The sequence below is a fragment of the Lethenteron reissneri genome, chromosome 24, assembly GCF_015708825.2.
Source record: "Lethenteron reissneri isolate LAM-NWPU_2019-01 chromosome 24, ASM1570882v1, whole genome shotgun sequence".
NCBI lineage: Eukaryota > Metazoa > Chordata > Hyperoartia > Petromyzontiformes > Petromyzontidae > Lethenteron > Lethenteron reissneri.
Window position 1 is genome coordinate 12,147,095 of NC_083802.1, and position 19,238 is coordinate 12,166,332.

Below are 19,238 nucleotides of genomic sequence, written 5' to 3' on the forward strand. Positions count from 1 at the left end.
AAGTGCAAGTGCTATAATATTGCCACCTAAATGCATAAAAGTTTGGCTACCTTGTCCCTTAATGTGTTAACCTGCCCTTACTGAGATGCCATATTGAGCTTCATTGGTCTTAATCCAAAAAGGTAGCTTAATTGACATTGCAGCCCACCCTCGGGAGAAAGTTTAGGGTCACTACAAAGCACTTGAGGAAGCCGTGTTGAGACATTTATCCACCACGAGCCAAGGGGGTTGGTCAGTATCGCCTGTGGTGGCTAATGCGAAAACAGTCCACTATGGGCACTGTCCGTCATGAGAACTAAAACATATTAGCATATGTACTGTCTGTTTTATAGATACTATTTCTATTTATATTCATATTTCATAGCTGTTTCGTATCACACAGTTGTTTTTCTTCTTCTGAAATAACGGTATAGTCTATGGAAAACATCCTACCTTGTCCTTCTTAAAGGAGCTGTTTTATAAATAGCAAATTTGCAATCATATATATTTGTGATTTAGAGATGAAATACTCGTAAAAAAGATCCTAAGGATTTGCCACTGAGTGGTACCAATAAGTATGTTTTTGGCCCAATGGTTCAAGGGCTAAATAGCTACGTGCAGACAGCAGAATGGTGGTTGCATTACTGGTGGAGATGGTTGGGCAGGGCGCACAGGGCCTGTTCCAGGCTTTGCCCACGTTGTAGCTGCAGCAGCACTCCTTCTCGGTCAGGTTGAACGACAGCTCGTTGTCGCAGCCAGCCGCGTCGTACGTCTTGTAGCAGAAGCTTTTGCGCATGTCTGCAATGTCAGTTGCCGTGTTGAGAGACATCAGTTTGAATGTGCACCGAATTTGGTCAGTATTTACAAAAAAATTGTCTCAAACATTTCCTTGATCCTTCCGTTTCAGATACAGTTCGTTTTTTCGAAGCAAAAACAGATGGTTGCCGGTAACAAGTGCTGTCATGTTATATCACAAAACCTCAACCCATTCATTCACACGACTGCCTATTCTTTATGGCAGTGTTATTGCCCTGTTTAAGGACGCAGTTTTTAGGTAGAGTTTTTTTTTATTTGTGCATGTGAAACACTGTCAATGTAGCTACACAATGAAAGCCTATCGTGTTATGGGTAATTTTTTTAAACTTTGCTTCATCCCACATCGAAGATGTAAGTGATTTACCAATTAAATGAGCACGGGGTAGAGCTCATCTCCTGTTTACAACAATAGTCAACACTTCCACATTCCTGTTGTGGTGACCAGTCTGTGCGTACAACAACAATTTGTGAGGTTCCAGGATAAATTGGTGCTCGTTTTACAGACCCCAGAAGTAATGGAGGGCAGCGTTGTCTCCCGCGCATCATTATAACTTCGCAACCTTCCAATTATGAACTGCGCTGCCCGCCCTCGGTGCAAGAAACGTGTTGCCGAGCAGCAACACCGCGCTGTACTCACCCATGCAGTTGTTCCCTCCATTAACCTGCATGTAGTCAGGTGGGCAGACACACGTGTAGTTCCCGACAATGTTGTAGCAGGTGCCAGGACCGCACACCGTCGGGAAGTTGGCGCATTCGTCGATATCTGAAAAACAACCACCCCCCACCCCCCGCGCAATTGAAACCCATTGTCTCAGCAGATTTTAAATGGCGAACATCGTTAGGCTCGTGGGACACACATCCGCTGCTGAGGAAGCATAAATGAGTCACTGAGGTGGCCCTGGGAAAGGACGTGGCGAGACGTGTTACCTTCGCACTGGCGGTTGTCCTCGTTGAAGCGGAAGCCTGGCTGGCAGACGCACTTGAAGCTGCCAAAGGTGTTTTGGCAGTTTCCACCCTGGCACAGCCCCGGCAGCTCGGTACATTCGTCAATGTCTGCACGGACGGGGAAATGGGGTTCAGTGGAGTATTGTGGCCAATATTGGCAGGAAGAGACCGTCTTTGTGTATGCTTTGTGAAAAACATGCGCCACTGGAAACAAAGAATCGTTTTTTGTTGCCTCTGCACTAACTTGAATTTGAACTGTTAGATTCCACGTTTCGAAATGTGCGCATTGTGTACGCACAGGAAGCAAACGATAGCGTGCATGAGTTAACAGCATTGCTATTTTGTTCCTAGTACGTGATTTGACCGACTTACCTTCCAAGATGACGGTGTAGGGGTTTGGTCTGAAGCCTTCACCACCAGGACAAAGGATCCTGTATTCAGCTGGAGTTTGTGGAGAGACAGAAAGTACATTTAAATAGATAATATGCAACATTTTCTTTGAGTAATCCTATTATTATATAAGTTGTGTCCAAACGAATTATTTTAAAACAATCATCCTTCATTGTTGAAGTAACATTAGCCTATGCAGGAGAGATAGTAAAGATATCAGGAGCAGTCATCCAAGTCAAGTAAATTAATTTTTGCTTCAACATGTGGTGCCTTTCTGGCACAAATCTACCATCATCATATTAATACTTAACATAAAAATAAAACATTCTATACAATGAGAATATATATTATCTATAGTTATTTCAAATATATGAAAATAAAAGCAAGTTGTGGCTGTGAGTTAGTTGTATGCAAGTGCAAAGAGATGCGTTTTGAGTTGCAACTTGAATGTGGCGATGGAGTCGACTGTGCGTATTGCTTCAGGGAGGTTATTCCAGAGGTGTGGTGCTGCAAATGATAAATATTTGTCCAACCCCATGGTTTTGTGTTCGGTTTTTGGTGGTTGGAGGAATGTTTCGGTGACAAGAGCGAAGTGATCTGTTGCCACCTCCTCAAGCTGCCACCACCTCTCATGGTTTTGCAATGCAAGAATTAATTCTAGCACGAGCAGATTTCGTTGATCCATCTCCGTGCTCCACACTTCTCTCTAAGCAGGTTCCCCCCTCTAGGTTTATTTATTTATTCATGAGTCTCGAGCACCGACAAACCTCCCTTCTAGCAACATGCTCTCTACAAAATTACTTTTGTACGCTCTCTAATCCACGTGTTTCGTTTCATGTCTCTGCATGTGCCTAGGGTTCAGAAACATGGACATTGACAACGAAAACTGAATATATACGCTGAAAACACAACGAAAAAATATGGAGAGGTGCCGTCCGCTTGGATTGACACTGAGCGATAATATGAAACACACCACCGAGTAAAGGGGAGGATAGAGCCAGTGAAGCAGTGGTTTGCGCATTTCGCTTTGAGCCCAAATTCAATTTCTGGGTCCGGCTAACGTCAGTCGTGAGTGAAATCTCAACCGATCCTGGGCTTTTCCACCTTCACGAACCAAGCACTGATCAGTGTGGTGAGGTATGGTTAAATATCCCCAGCGGGGCCAAAACAGCGTGGCGGAGGCCTACGTCCAGTGGAGTACAGATGACGATTGGCGGTTGATGATTAATGGAATGAGGAGTCGCTGACGTGGGGGACACAGTGCCGCGGGTACGCACTCGTGTTGACGACTGGACACAGCTCGCACGGGGCACCCCAAGCTCGGCCCAGGGAACAGCAGCACGACGAGCGTGAGATGCCGATGCCAATCTCCACGTTGCAGCTCAAGGTGCCGTCTCCTCTCTCCGTAGACTCCAGGAAGCACTTCCCAACTCTGTAGTCTGTCCCGGGCAAACACATGTGTAGATCAGTAAAAAAACAAAAAGTCGAAAATATTCATCGGCAATAAATAAGCTTTTTCTGCATTGTGCCTATCGCTGAATGAACATCGTAGGTTGCTGCCAGAGTGCATAACCATCCTTTGCCTGATTTTATAAATGAATACATGATGTAAACTGGTTGTTCCGGCGTACAGATATCAGGACATGTGAAAAGTTAATTGTGAAGCTGGTAGAACAACTCAACCACTGTGGGAGAGCAATATCAGGAAAGTTTAAATATACACAATTTTTCCATGTCTGCAAGGTCCATCCACGCGACCCAACATTTCAAGTCTTTATTTCTACTTCACCGTGCGGATTAAAATTGTCGAGGTCTGACCCAAATACTGCGGAGCGAAAACAAAAAAACGCACCCACACATCCTTGGCCTGAGGGACTCATTTGGTAGTCGGCAGGGCAGGTGCAGAGGAAGCTTCCTTGTGTGTTGGTGCAGATGCCATTGAAGCAATTGCTGGGATCAGCACACTCATCTTTGTCTGCACAGGGTTTTGCACATTTCCATGAGTTAATACATTTTCTAACTTGTCCCCCCCCCCCCCCCCCCACTGTCAGCGTGTAACAGTAAATGTGATTCAATGATATTCTCAAGAAACAAAGGGGGAAATGTCGTTTACTGACCACAGTTTCATGCATTTAGGTTAAGAATTCTATTGTATGGCTACTAGAAATGGCCACATATGAGAAGAGCCACTTTGATGAGCCATCTTTTGTGGCCAGGTTGCCTCTGAAAAGGAGGGCATAGCTCAGTGGGCTTTACCTGCTGAATAAACTAAAATCGTTTCACAGTTTAGTCCATGTCTGGTTGTGTTTGAGGCTTCCTTGGATCAAAAGGGTAGCACTGTGTTAATGCTAACATTTTAGAACGTAATCCACAAAGTAAAACGTATAATTGATGTCACACACTTAGTTAAACAGCAACACAAATGCCAATATGGTGGCACTATTACATAACAACAACAAAAAATGCACTCATTTATAATAAAAAATTTATTATTTTAAAATTAAATATATTCTAAGATTCATACATCCAGGTGGGTCGTTGTAGCTGCCATATGTGTAAGAACAACACAATTATGACAACTGCGAGTGGAATCCATGCAACTCAAGGTCTGATGGACAACCCCTGGGAAAAAAAAAAACACGCAGATAAGGTGCCGTTTACACTGTAAAAACCTCCCAGCCATAGTCTTGGCTGATGGGACGAAATTCGATTAAGTTGCATTCCTCACCTGTGCAGTTCCCTCCGGTCTCGTCGATTTCATACCCAGGGTCGCACACGCACCGGAACATTCCGGGCACGTTCTCGCACTTCCCAAACACGCAGATGTTGTCGAACATGCACTCGTCGATATCTGCAGGGAGATGAGAAGAGAGACAGTCGAACCTTGACGCTTGAAACCCCCGACTACGATGCTTCCGCAGGCTGTTGGCGCTTTGGCAAATGAGTGCTGCTCACCCTTGCAGGATCGCCCATCGACGGTCGGCACAAAGCCCATCTCACACTCGCAGCGATAACCGCCGGCCGAGTTGAGACACTGGCCAAATTCGCAGAGATTCACGTTCTCTGCACACTCGTCCATGTCTGTAGAGGAACAAAGAGAGCAACAGAAAATGTATGTTATATTCATGCCAATGTGTGGGGGGCGGGGCAGGGTGGGGGAGGGGGGGAAGTGGGCGGGGGGGGGAGCGTTTGACTATACTTCACCCCACGGAAGTCAGTGCGGTTTGGTGAAGGGAACATCTTTTGTCTTGTCTCTTGCCTGAGTACCGGACCAGTATGGGTGCGCATATCCAGTACTCTTACTACTCAGTTCGCTAAGGCACTCTAGCCTCTTTTCCACAGTGAAGCAGTGCACATATATATGAAATTATGCAACATGTCTCCGCTCAGATGTGAATGTTTTATTGAAAAGGTCACGTAACAAGCATCGGGTATTATGAAGAACATGTTCCAGTTTTCTGGAACGTGCAAAGAAAATATGCACGCACGCACACAAAAAAAGCATTTGGCCCAACGCTCCAGGCAGGACCTTCTTGAAAGAGTCTTCATAAGTGATTGAGACTTTGCCGAATAAATTTCACACCAAAAAAGCCGTAAAAATACGTCGCTCGTATTATCTCATCTCCCTCGACGTTGCGTTGCTTGGCAGGTCGTGGCGGCGGCCACGGCGGTCCGCGTGTGCTAAGTGCAGCCTTACCCACACATGTTTGTCCATCGCCCGAGAAGCCGTCTCTGCACACGCACGTAAAAGTGCCAGGAATATTGACGCACTTGGCCTCTGGGATGCAGTTGTGCGTCCCGTTGGCGCACTCGTCGACATCTGCAGGGGGGCGCGGGGAAAAGAGCGGAGAAAGTAGAAGTAAATCCTACATGGCAACGTTTTTGCACGATTCTCAAAATGCTTCAAGGTTCTTTCAGCGGCGCTTGAACTATAACTGTATTATTTCCAACCTGAATGCTGCTGAGTTGAACGAACTAAAAAGTTCCAAAGAAAATACTTCTGAATGTGTTTGCCTTATTCATAACAAATTAATTCTTATTATTTCCTCCTAATTATTACACCGAAGTTTGCTGTGTTGAGGACAGTGAAGACATGTGCTTACCTTGGCATTTCACTCCATCTCCAAAGTATCCTTCGATGCAGGTACACTTGAAGCTGCCCTGCACGTTTGCGCATGTCGCATGCATATCGCAGTTGTGCGCTCCAATCTCGCATTCGTCCACGTCTGAAGGAATGAAAAAAACTAAAATGAGGCCAAATATCAAAAAAGAAATTCGATGCGAAAACACATTTGCCGTGCAACTACACGGCACAGTTTCTCGTAGATGATGGAAACCTGCTGCGCACGCTGCACTATGCAATATATTAAGCTCTCTCTGTGCGCTAAATGTCAAAAAGGCCACACACTCAAGGCTGCCGCATGGACCCTGCCACCAACGACTTTTCAACTTTTCAACATTTTTTGTATGCAAAAAAACAAAGCAATTTTCACTCGTGCGTGCGGACGCATAACTAAATTACATGTGCCTTCCACTCAGAGGAATGTGGCGCGCGCATCAAACCTGTGCATCCTGTGGAGCCCTTCTTGACGGTGAATCCGACCTTGCAGTGGCAGATGAATGAGCCGCGTGTGTTCTCACACTTGCCGTGGATGCAGATGTTGGGGTTCAGCTCGCACTCATTCACATCTGCCGGACACACACTCGTTTATTGTTTTGTAGTAATTATGCAGCAGCACCGATACGCCCTTTCCAAGGACTTGATATAAACAACTGCACTACAGATGTATCTGTTTGCTCCGCATGTTATCTGCGGCTGGCTGCACTTGACCATGACAGAGTCACTGGGGTCTCTAACTTTGGCCTGTGTTCAATTTTCTTATATAATTATTCGGAAATAATAAATTCGTGTTGACAGAACTAGATTAGGTAACAATAGCCTATTTTAACCCTGAACTATAATTTGCTCGCCTATTAGTCACAAACTCAGCAATGTCGTTCTGTAAGTCATTACATCACACGATATTTGTTAATGTCCAAAAGCCTGTCATACCATTTACTCCCTTGCCCATCATTTCCACGCTATTTATAATAAGGTACCAGGACGAAACTCCGCAGCCACAGGAGAGGCCCAACACAGATGTTTCATTGAAAAAAAAAAAGAAAAATGTGCTCCCATGCCAAAGACGCTCGTTCTATTTTCATGTCAAGAGAGGCAGGAAGCTTGTTGGGAGCTCACAGCACGCGGCTCACCGGAACAAGTCTTCATGTCCACGGAGGAGATGAAGCCATCATAGCAGAGGCATCGGTACTCTCCCGGAACGTTGGTGCACTGCCCGCCGTCACACAGGTACGGGTTGTCCTCGCACTCATCAATGTCTGAAAGACAGAGTGGGAAACACTTGACCATTATTCGTACATCGTGAAAAGCGAAAACATTTGTCAATAACACTGGCCTTAAAGGGACAAAAACATGATATCTATGATTCTTAGAAGTTATGAAGAATGGCCATTGCCTGAAATGTCTTTTATTAAATTAGTAATATACATTTGGACTTTTATGACAGTGTCATTGTTGCGTGTGTTGAGTTTCTTCGTGTTTTTTGTTTGTGCACCGCCGCCAATGCGGTCTCGCATGAAAACATATTCACATATGGTGGAAAATTATCACGATAGTATAGAATAACTTATCTTATTTATGTACGTGAACGCTTAAGGGCTGACAGAAGTCCTACGTATATGATCAGTCACCTGCTTGTGTATTTGGTCATTCTTTTTTAAAGCAGTGTTCACAGCTTCATGTCATAGAAAAAGTAAACAGTCTTGAAAGTGTAAACGCTCGATTGTGTCGATAATGTGTTTCTGGCATAAGGTAATATGAGTCTACGGAAATTAGATATGTGTGAAAAGTGCAGTCGTAATTATAATTGCTATTATATAATTGCTATTAGCACTTAGTAGTACGTAGCCTATGAGGCACAATTTTAAATTTCCAATTAAAGGCTATTTTCGTTCCATCATGTCTAATATGGAGAGTGACTTGTGAAATTCTGAGGGGAAAAAATGGCCATAATAATAATGTATGTATGCAAGTTTAAATTCTTTCGCACCTGACGTAGCCAACCGTGCTAATCAGAAGTGCAATTTCGACAAAAACGTTGAGTAAATGATCAATATGAAAATGAAGCATGGAGAGATGCATGCTGGGAATTAGACAGAGAGACTGAACGAGTGGCCCGTGGATTTAAGGAACAGACGCAAATTATAGAGATAATATTGACTGTCAAGGATGGTCATTTGGTTTGAGCACAACGCATTGCTAGAAGCGATGATAGCAGATGGACGAGGCTGGTGACAGGATGTCAAGCCAAAGGAGGAAACTCACCCAAGAGGGTGACCGCCACATGAGATGCTGAGCTAAGATGATCTCATGGGCCGGTGCGAGATGGGTCATGACATCGTAGGACCATGAGAGATGGCGATGAGGAATTAATTCCAGGAGTGGCGAGAATATGACTGACGGTGGAGGTCATATAACTGTCTATAAATTGACGTCACTCACCAGAGCAGCTGCGTGTGTCTGGCAACAGGGCATAGCCCCGCTCACAGCTGCACTCATAGCTTCCGTCTGAGTTTGAGCAGTGGGTGTCACAACCACCGTTCATGATTGTGCACTCATCAATGTCTGTAGGAAAAACATAACAACAACAATAACCACAATTCAACGCAGAATATGAACAGCTTTGTTGATAAAATACACACAAACACAACATGTGTTGCACCTGTTTTTAAAAGCATAGGATAAACCCCTTCCATATTAATTAAGACAATTTTACATACAGGAGTAAACAACCATTTATATATATTTATATTTATTTTAAACGTTAATCGGGCACTATGGCAACATGCTTCGTTTCACCTTCCCCCACAGTCGGATTTCCATGGCCCGGCAGTTGGCCACAAGTACAATGAAACGGTGCTGTATACTGAGTCTGATTTTTGTAAACAGCTTGAAGTGACACTAAAAATGTTGTACATGTAGATCAGAGACAGGTCACTTACCCACACATCCCTGGCGGTCTGGGGTGGCACTGTAGCCGGTGTTGCAGGAACACTGGTACGATCCAATCATGTTGACACAGCGGCCATTTCGGCACAGATTGCCACTCAGAGAGCACTCATCCACGTCTGTTGAACGGACACACGCGCACACACGCACGCACACAGGACCAGCACAGAGGTAATGTATGAATGTACATAGATTATGATATAAATTCCTCATTTGACGTATATCGGGTCAGCTTTGAAAACAGGCTAAAATACTATCTAAATGGTGTTCTAGAGCTTTCTTTATTGGAGGCCCTTCTGTCAACAGCGGTATGAAGAAACAATTGCAAGGCTGCACCTTTAGCTTTTACATTCATGCTGCGAAATAAGCAGGATAATTTTGTCCTGTTTGCTGCTAAGTTTGTTGTTTAAGTATGCAGAACTAACAGAGTCAAATGGGTGTTTATATTTGGGCGAAATACTAATATTTACAGTATTTTAAAAAAAGTATATATTTTTGTCTTTTTCTCATTGTATTAATGCATTATTAAATGAGGTAAAATGTGTAACTAAGTCGGAGATTGGTATATATACTGTAAATCTGGCATAGTTGTTAAAGGTCAGGTTCATGAAAAACACTCATCTGGGAGGGGGAAAAATACGTTGACGTATGGAGCAGCGATAAAGAGACCAATAACGGTGTTGTTGCCTGCGAAGGGAGCGGAGGAGATTTACCCATGCACACGGTGCCATCTTCATTCAGGTCGTGTCCCGGTGGACACAGGCACTTGAAGCTGCCCTCCGTGTTCACGCATGTCCCACCGCGGCACAGCAGCGGGTTCCGCTCACATTCGTCAATGTCTGCACGGCGGCACAAAACGTGCCCAAAAAAGCAAGCAGCTCATGTCACGAACGCGACGCAAGACAGACAACGACATATCCTAGGCAAGTGTGCGATCGTGCAATGGTGTAGCTCTGAAGTAAAATGAACAACTTAGTAGATACCGTGAGAAGGCAAAAGAGGCAGAGGAAGAAAGCGGACGAGATGGAAGAGATGCAATCAAAGTATTTGGAGGCCCTTACTGGACCAGAACAACTCAGGAAAGGGAGGAATGTAAGAAAATTGGAGAGGCCCTTTCCCAGCAATGGGAAGTTACAGGCTGACAACAACAACAACATTAACCAAAGTTATCGCGAGTTAGGATGCTGTTGATAATGATGTACAGATCATACCCATGCAGTTCTTCATCATCATGAAGCCACTCTCAAAGCCCTCCATGCACTCGCAATCAAAGCTTCCGGGTGTGTTCACGCAAGTTCCCATTCCACAGATGTCGTGAGAGATCTTGCACTCATCAATGTCTGTGAAGGAAGCCATCAGAGGGGGAGAGGTGCACAAACGACAGAGTTCAGTAACGTGAGTCAACTCGGCGCTGGAAATGTATTCATACACATCTTAGCACACGTGTTAAACAACTTGTTGGTACAAAAGTGCTTAAATTAGTGGCCTTTACAAGGTGGATATTTTAAAAACAAAAGCGTTGGCCTGGTTGGGTATATTATTCTCATGGTGCCTTCGAATCCAATATTCATCAGTTCACACTTTGGCACGAACGTATAGTATAATTTGGACTAATAGCGCCCATGTGGATATTAAGTGCCTGTGATGCTTCACACATTCACGCCTCTGAATTTCACTACAGTTCATGTTTATGCAGCCCAATTACAGCAACAAGCACCCTAATGTGCACTGCCAGGAATCCTCAAATTTTATACAAGTGTCAATGATGTTATGAAAACAAATGCATATATTTTGTCATGGCGACATCAATCAAAGCACATAATGGTTATTCTGGGACGAATGTTTACTGGATATGTTTGTTCTTCCCTTCCCAAGAGGTGTGTAAATTGTGTTGGATCATACCTGTACAGTTCTTGCCCTCTGCGTCCAAAACGAAGCCATTTTCACAGTTGCACTTGAAGCTCCCAATGGTGTTCCTGCACTTGCCATTGGAGCACATTTGTGGAAAAACTTTGCATTCGTTGATATCTGTGCGGAGAGGATAACGTATACACATCGCTAATGAGGGCAAGCCCAAAGCACAGTTTACACAAGAAGTAAATAAACATACTTTTGTCCACCAGATCCTCTGATTTTGTTGATACTGTGCTCTCAAAATTACAGGATTTGGGCCTAAAACGTTTCATTAGGTCAATCTTTCCAAGCGCTCTTATCTTGTTTTGAACAGATCACGTTCAAACAACTGTATGATAATTTTCCCCACTGTAAAAAAATACTTTTCTTTTTAAAGTTATCATCTTCATAAATCAAAGCAGCAAGCACGAAGTAAAACACTGCTGCTTCCAACCAACCCTGTATAGCATGGCCTTGTTTAAAGGGGGGGAATGACACAGTCAATGTGAAACAAACTTGAAACGAACGTTGAACGCAAACAATACGACGACGAGTAACGATAATCTACTTGTGTCTATCGTGCGCTCCACTCCAACTCTCACCACCCTATGTGTGTGAGGCAAGGCTGTGTTGGCCATTGCTTGGAGCTTTTAGAAGGGAAGGGGGGGGGCTCAACTACTTCCAGCCCCCCCCCTTCTCCCCCACCAAATTGTACAGGGCTACAAACACGAACCCGCTACAAGCCACCATTACTTTAAGATGCAGCAGCAAGGCCACCCCCCCGCCGTCACCTTTGAAAAAGTGTCGGCCGATGGGGTCGCCACGGTTGGAGTAGCCAGGGCCACGTGGGCAAAGGAAGGCGTACTCCGCGCTGCCCTTCTCGGGGCAACCCTCGCATTCGGGCCCCCAGGCTTTGCCCAGGGAGCAGCAGCAGACGTCGCTGCGGAGACGCACGGCCAGCGGTTCCTCGCACTCCTCCTCTTCGTACGACAGGTAGCAGTTCTCCAGGCGCAGGTCTGCGTGACATGTCACAAGAGAGGTCCGAATGAACGGGTGACGCGGTGGTTACACGGCGGAAACTTCTCAGAAGTAAAAGTGTGGTCGCTCAAGCTATATTTTTTTCGATTTAAAGCTTTCGTGACTGCAGGGATTCATCTTCTTGGTTCTTTCGGTAAAGTCACGTAGAAGGGAAGTAATAAGATAATACAAATAAAACATAATAAAATAATATAATAATATAACTCTCACGACGTTTCGGCCACAACGCAAGCAGCCGTCTTCCCTTCTACGTGACTTTACCGAAAGAACCAAAAAGACGCTCAAGCTATTTCAACGTGTCTGGCTCGTGCGGAAACACCCTCTAGAGGGGCTCTTGAGACCGATCTCTCGTGGAGGGCGTTCTGCCAGGTAGTCTCACGAGCAAGCAATTTCATTATTTTGTCATTTTATTATAAACTAGAAAGCCCGCAATGTTCTTTGGCCGTGAGCGTCTGTCCGTCCCTGCTTCCCTCCGGACGTCACGTCCTGCCAGTCAGTCAGCCAGCCAGCAAAACATTTTATAATATAGTTAGATTTTTTTTTTAAACTGACCTAGATTAGCTTTGACTTGGGCCTAATGCTTTCTGTACTCTTGTGGTAAGGAAGTAAGATACATGCATTAACAATATAATTGCAATGCGATTTCAGAATATTTTATACAATTCCTTTTTTGAGCACATCAAAAATTCCATAAAATAATTCAGCAGTAACTCCATTGACAATCATAGTACTTATTTTTTTTAAATGCTCTTAAGAATGTTTGTTTATATATATGCTGTACAAGCTAAACACATTTCAGTCAAACATTTTATTGATACTGCCTAAAAATATATATTTAGACTATTACCATTCAGACTGCCTAGAAATTCAGGCAGTCTGTGTGAATATTTAAGTTGCCTCTCAATTGCCTGAGCATGTACTTCGAGTGTAGTTATCCCATTAAAGCTCCTTAAATACAGAAAAAAGTACTCCTGGAACTCAATTCAAAATATCCATAATAGAGGTTTTTTGGTGAGATCACGTAAAATGTGTCGTTAAATCCGCCACCACCTGACACAGCCAATTAGTAAGGTTTGTCACGTAAACAGAACATGCCAATTCAGTTACTAGGACAGCACACCGGCGTGTTGGAGAGTAAACCCACAACATTTATAATTTGAGTACGATGTGTTGCCAATAATTACAACCGGCATCATCAGGCGACAGACAGATTTGCCTGGCTCTCACCGTGGCGAACAATATACCTTCCTTCATCCTAATATACCTTCCTGCATTGCGGGCAGCGTTGGTGTAAAGCGTGTTGCTTAACTGAGGAAAAGTGTTTTGCTTTGAGTGTTTTTTTTTTCCCATCAGGCTTACCAATGCAGGTCCTGCCGGTGCTCTCAAGGGTGTGGCCAGGTGGACATTCACACTTGAATGAGCCGGCCGTGTTTATACAGCGAGAGTTGACGCAGATCCCCGCGAACACCTCACACTCATTCACGTCTGCAGGTGCGGAATGTGAGCACGAGAGAGAGAGAGAGAGGTCATCTTTGGTGAACTTGGGGAAAAGACAAAAGAGTGAGATGCATTCACTATACTTCTGTTGAAATTGTGCAAAAGATCACATCCTGTGCGAGACCATTAAATGTTTGTTCAGCCAGAACTTGGTCAGACTGCACCATTTGCGGTCCAACAGGTCAACATATGTATTATCTATTACAGCGGTTCCCAGCCAAATAATTTGAGATGCAATATTATACGAGCATGTGTAAGTGTAATTTAACTTGTGTTTATATAACATATTTATTCTATAATTTTACATCGCCCTTCATGAAACAAGGGAATAGAATATCACGCTGAGAAAGAATCATTCAAGATGTTCAGCACATGGCTGATTGAAGCCTACTGGCTAACATGTCGACGTTGTTTGCTTTCGTCTTCCCTTGTGTACATTTCATTTCCTTGTAACGTGTTGGAAACTTCACGGGGGGCGGGTCCGTTTTATGCAGTGAGAGTGAGTCCTCTAAAGGGAAGGAAACAATGCCACGCAAATGACGATACCTTCACACTGAGTTCCTTTCGCTCTGGAGAAACCCTTGGGGCAAATGGTGTCTGCAACAAAGAAGAGAAATTGCGTTTGGACATAAACAAAACAAAACAGTGAAAAGCACATGCTGTCCTTATGAAAAATGAGACAATTTAACAATAGAGGTGCCAGACACATTTGGTAGGGGAGCTCTTTTGGAAACCAAAGTTTCCGGAAAAGTGGATAATTAAAAGCAAGCGTTAATATAAAGTAGTATGCATGGATATTCACTTGCCATAGGAAGTCAACAATAGTATTTAATGCCTACTCGGCAGAGGTCTATTTTTTAAGAAGTTAGAAGGAACTGTCTCGAGATTGGTCACTGGTGAGCAGGACGATGCAGGCGCTGGTGCATTAATGGAACCTTTGGATGGCTTTCCTCCAAAGTTGCCATCGGATGCACAGAGAATTTCAATCAAAGAATAAAACATCCAATTAGTGATGCGAAAATAAACTCATTCATTGTGGAAGTTGCACAAACACAGATACATAATATTTGGGGAAGTTTAGGTCATTTGAATTTACAACACACGACTACACTTGGTGCATTTACATTCAGAGTGAATGTTGGTTAAAAAATAAAGGAATATTTGTTTGGGCCAAACGAATGGGAGGGTTTTACCTCGGCTGCAAATAGGGAATGGCTAAAACAAATGCTAAGTATTTTTTTTAATGCAACATGGTCCGGTATTTCTCCGATGCATTAAAGTGAGTTCGCTATAATTTCCAGCAACAGCTGCCATCGCTCCACCCCACGCACTGCACTCTGAATCCAGTGACTGGCCACAGCTTACGTTAGCAGAGAGAGATATCTCAATTGGCCGTGAGTCCCTCCCCCCCCCCCCCCACTCGCTTCACTGTCTCACACTGACCAGCGTGGTGAAGTATGGTCAAAAACACCCCCAAATCTGACACGTCACCAGAAGGATTGCTAAGGGTTGTGTAAACCACTGTTGTGATTATGTCGCTCCTTGTGCTAGGAGCTTCATCAGGAACCGAATTCCCAACACCTGGAGCGAATAATAATAATTTACACTTGCAAAGTGTATTTCACTCAGAGGTCGCAAGGCCTTGCGCAGAGCTAAAAGCAAGTAAATAACTAACGCAAATCTAAAACCTAATATAATCACGCAGGCTCATGATTTAACCACGGATACAAATACCCCCCCTCCACCACACTGCCAAAACACATACAAAAAAATAACCCACGATACATTTGTAGTGAGCGGCGATATTTATTGTTGTTGCGTTGCCGTGGGGTGCACGCCAACTCGTACCGAGTTCGCACGGCTCGCACGGGCTGCCCCAGGCGGCGCCCAGCGTGGAGCAGCACTCCGACTTGAGCGTGGCACCATTCACGTTCACCTCGCAGCGGTTGTCGATGATGTTGAGCCAGCACGTTCCCTTGGTGCTCTCTGCGTGCATTGCGATTTGCGTTGAGTGACGGAGGGGGTGGCGAGGCACGTTCGAGAGAAACGATTAGAGTGCCGTACGCAGCGTCCAAAGGGTGCAAAGTTACAGGAAAGAGAATCAATATTCGTGGAAATAGAATGTCACGCGAGGGCTTGCCAATGCAGATGGTCTTGGTTTGGTCGAGCTTGCTTGTCGACAGGCACACGCAGGTGAATGAGCCCACCGTGTTCTGGCAATTTCCATTGATGCAAGGATTAGACTCACACTCGTCGACATCTAAGAGGCGACGGGGAGGGAAGAAAACGCACGGCGATGCTCCGCATCAGATATGCACGCCACATCATTACAAAAACAAGCATACTGCACATATATAATAGACAGAATTATGCGCCAATGGAAGTGAAAACATAATAATAGTAATAATAAATCAAAGAGGAAAATATGTAGTATCGGGGCATGGCCATAGCTGGACTTCCAACTTCAACAAATTGGGAACTTGGCATCATCTGTCAAGAAAGATATATATACAGTGTTTATATTTATATAACTTAACTGAAGCCAACTCTATCAACCATAGGCTCCAATGTGGCACTGAAACCAGGAAAACATTGTCCGTATAGCCCCGTCTATGGCCGCTATGGAGAGTCGCCCAAAAGTGTATGACTCCATTGTTCTCATCTCACTGCTGTTCTTGCATTGCTAATGGAATAGATTAGATCACCGAGTTAATGAATGAATAGATTAATGAATGAATTCATCATGTTCATTGCATCTCGGGTGCACGGGACCCAAGCCCACCTTCGCACATCTCCGTCTCGTGCTTGAAGAGGTATCCCGCCGGGCAGGCACAGGTGTAGCTGCCAGGTGTGTTCCGGCAGCTTCCGTTATCACACAGGTGAGCGCGAAGCGTGCATTCGTCGACGTCTGTTCAACATTTTAACAAAGGCGACAGTAAAACTCAGATCAAAAAAAGGGTCAACAACGGTGATGTTTGTTGCTATTTTCAAAATGAGGCCTTCATCCAGCAGTGGATAATGTCTGTTTTTGATTATGGTGGTGGTGGTGGTGTAATGCCCTACACTAAACGAAAATGTCAACATCGCCAGTTACTGTGTTAATGACGAGAGTGAAACGAAGATGCTGAAATGGATATTCGTTGATTACGGTGATGGGGCTTCTAGTCAAAGCTCTTGTTTCATGTGCTGGCAGTCACTTTCTGCTGGTATTTTGTGCTTTTCCACCAATATGAATCAGTCCCCATCCTGTTACATACACGATGATCTATTAGTGTTGCTGGATTTATTTTTCAGACAGATTGACTTCAATTAATACCAGGTGAACTGAAATATTAATTTCATTTAAAAAAAACTCGTTAAAATGTACATTTTCCATTGTTGCATGGAACCAAGATTACATCCCTAGCCATGTTGACCATTTTGCACATTGATATAAATCGTCTGTACTCAAGGGTCACTTGCATCGCCTTGCCTAAATTCACAAGGGTGAGTGGCACATCGTCTTCATATTGACGACGTGATGCTGTCCGGTGAAATAGCAAAACATCTATAAGCGTGACGTTACATTCTGATCTGCAGTTGGGAGTTTCTAGGGATGTGCAGTGAGCAAGGGTGGACAATCATTCAGCAGATGTTCCATCGTTTGAAGTTGTTCACCACATTTGCAGTGTGGCATGTCCTTTGAGTCTTCATTTGTGCGTAAAGTACCAACGGAATCCATAAATATAAATACTTAACTTTGTGATATTTTGCAACAATAAAAAATATACGCTTTAATTTAACAAGGAAGTAGATTCATATGGGGCTTCTCTGAAGGGTTTTTCACATGGTTCATGGAGCCCATTGCACACTGGTAATTTTGATAACATTGGCCAAATAGACGAATCACAAGCACTGCTATTTTAAATTTAAAGCATGTCGAACCCATTACATTATTTTTAATATGTAATCCAACGTGAAGGCAATCTATGGGATTATTTCTCCTCTGTGGGAAAGCAGGTAAAAAAAGAAATCCTCCCATTTTGTTCGTGGTCGGCAAATTCCCAAAATTGCAGAAGCAACGCTGAACCACTGAGCAGAATTCCTTTTGCTGTAATCCCTTTTCCCCGAGGCTCTGATTTATTATGTTCTCAGGCTGCCAATCACTTAGCATTAGGAAAAAAGAGCGGACCGTGCACATATGCTTTTCAGGCGTGACTTAGTCTGGAGCCAAACTATCATCTTTCAGTCGGGCTTTGTACCAGCAAATCATTACCTCGCAAAAAAAAAAGCCAATCCCTACGTCCACAGGGACTGCCGGCAGACTTTGCAGTCAACCCTGTCCTTATTAAAAAAAAATAACTAGACTTTATGACCAGAATCTCAAGAAAAAAAAAACTCTTCAGGAGTGTAGGCTCAACCATGAAACGTGTGATTTACACCCAGCCGGTTGATTGTTTTCGGTGCGTGCGATAAACTCTACCTCACTGTTGTATTTTTTATTGGAAAAAAAAATTGTGGTCCGGTTTTCTTGTACGATGTCGAGTTTCGGATTGTGCATGTGTGTGTGAATGTGCTGCTTAAACAATGGCACTCATCACAGTGCCGGCCTCCATAAAACACGTAGCAGACGTCGCAGTGACCCTGATCTCTGTAAGCATGTTCGCCCACAACGGCCGTACATTGTTACCAACGCAGGTAATGTCACTTCAGAACGTTATCTTAGGGCTCTAAGTGCTGTGATGTAATAATGATAATTGGTTTTTTACCCTTCTATCTGGCAACAAAACTGACACCTTTTTACAAGGAGTCATGTTTGCATAGACCTCTAAGGAAAGCTGTCTCGGGTGTGGGCCAATCAACTTCAAGGACAGTGCACATTATCAGAGTTGTGTTTTTTGTTTGCATTGTGACTGCAGGTATTGTGGTCTATGCAAACATGACTCCTTGTAAAAAGGTGTCAGTTTTGTTGCCAGATAGAAGGGTAAAAAAACAATTATCATATTTTTACTGGCAAATAAGGTTCCAATGGTGCTGTGATGTAATTCGGCTAAAGGACAACTGTGAATTTTCTTTTGAAAAACAATCATCTCAACACATTGTTCGTTTTTCATGTCCTCGAGGGGATGGGGGGGGGGCTCATCTAGGGAAGATGCGCAAAAGCCAAACAACCACAGAAAATGTGCAAACACACATCCAACCCCGCCGTTGATTTACGACTTCTCGTATTTCAAGAGCGTGTGAAGTGAAATTGTTACCAACTGAGCTTGTAATGACAAACGTGTGCAAGTTTCACATCACGTGCCAACGTATAAAAAATATATATATACCTTCCCAATGTGTACCGTGGGTTGCTCGGGATGGCGCCCGATGTTTCGCTCCAAGCACGCGGAGTGAAACATCAGGGGGAGTTACACGGCGCGTGGAGTGAAACATCGGGTGGAGTTACAGAGCACGCCCGTGGAAAACCTACGCAGGGGTGAAATTGTCGACCACTCACCGACACACTTCTTGCCCGTGATGTCAGATTCGTAGCCAATGTTGCAGACACAACGGTATGTGCCCAGTTGGTTCTCGCACTGTCCATTCGTGCAGATCTCCGGGTTCAGAGCGCACTCATTGATGTCTGAAA

At 44.1% G+C, this 19,238-nt stretch overlaps 1 protein-coding gene across 1 annotated transcript in view; it reads right to left on the reverse strand.

Moving 5' to 3' along the window:
• The window catches only part of LOC133346604 (fibrillin-2-like), a 79,217-nt gene that overhangs the window by 37,226 nt on the left and 22,753 nt on the right, over window positions 1–19,238 (reverse strand). Inside the window, exons 18-41 of the mRNA XM_061558292.1 lie at window positions 19,107–19,232; window positions 16,410–16,535; window positions 15,768–15,887; window positions 15,476–15,613; window positions 14,174–14,224; window positions 13,490–13,615; window positions 11,884–12,108; window positions 11,102–11,227; window positions 10,411–10,539; window positions 9,913–10,038; window positions 9,193–9,318; window positions 8,693–8,815; window positions 7,384–7,509; window positions 6,694–6,819; window positions 6,234–6,356; window positions 5,828–5,950; window positions 5,086–5,211; window positions 4,859–4,981; window positions 3,983–4,105; window positions 3,408–3,569; window positions 2,113–2,181; window positions 1,723–1,848; window positions 1,433–1,558; window positions 625–777 (exon numbers count right to left, since the gene is read on the reverse strand). Of these exons, the coding sequence (XP_061414276.1) occupies window positions 625–777; window positions 1,433–1,558; window positions 1,723–1,848; window positions 2,113–2,181; window positions 3,408–3,569; window positions 3,983–4,105; window positions 4,859–4,981; window positions 5,086–5,211; window positions 5,828–5,950; window positions 6,234–6,356; window positions 6,694–6,819; window positions 7,384–7,509; window positions 8,693–8,815; window positions 9,193–9,318; window positions 9,913–10,038; window positions 10,411–10,539; window positions 11,102–11,227; window positions 11,884–12,108; window positions 13,490–13,615; window positions 14,174–14,224; window positions 15,476–15,613; window positions 15,768–15,887; window positions 16,410–16,535; window positions 19,107–19,232 (3,048 nt within the window). The remainder of the gene's footprint in view (window positions 1–624; window positions 778–1,432; window positions 1,559–1,722; window positions 1,849–2,112; window positions 2,182–3,407; window positions 3,570–3,982; window positions 4,106–4,858; window positions 4,982–5,085; window positions 5,212–5,827; window positions 5,951–6,233; window positions 6,357–6,693; window positions 6,820–7,383; window positions 7,510–8,692; window positions 8,816–9,192; window positions 9,319–9,912; window positions 10,039–10,410; window positions 10,540–11,101; window positions 11,228–11,883; window positions 12,109–13,489; window positions 13,616–14,173; window positions 14,225–15,475; window positions 15,614–15,767; window positions 15,888–16,409; window positions 16,536–19,106; window positions 19,233–19,238) is intronic.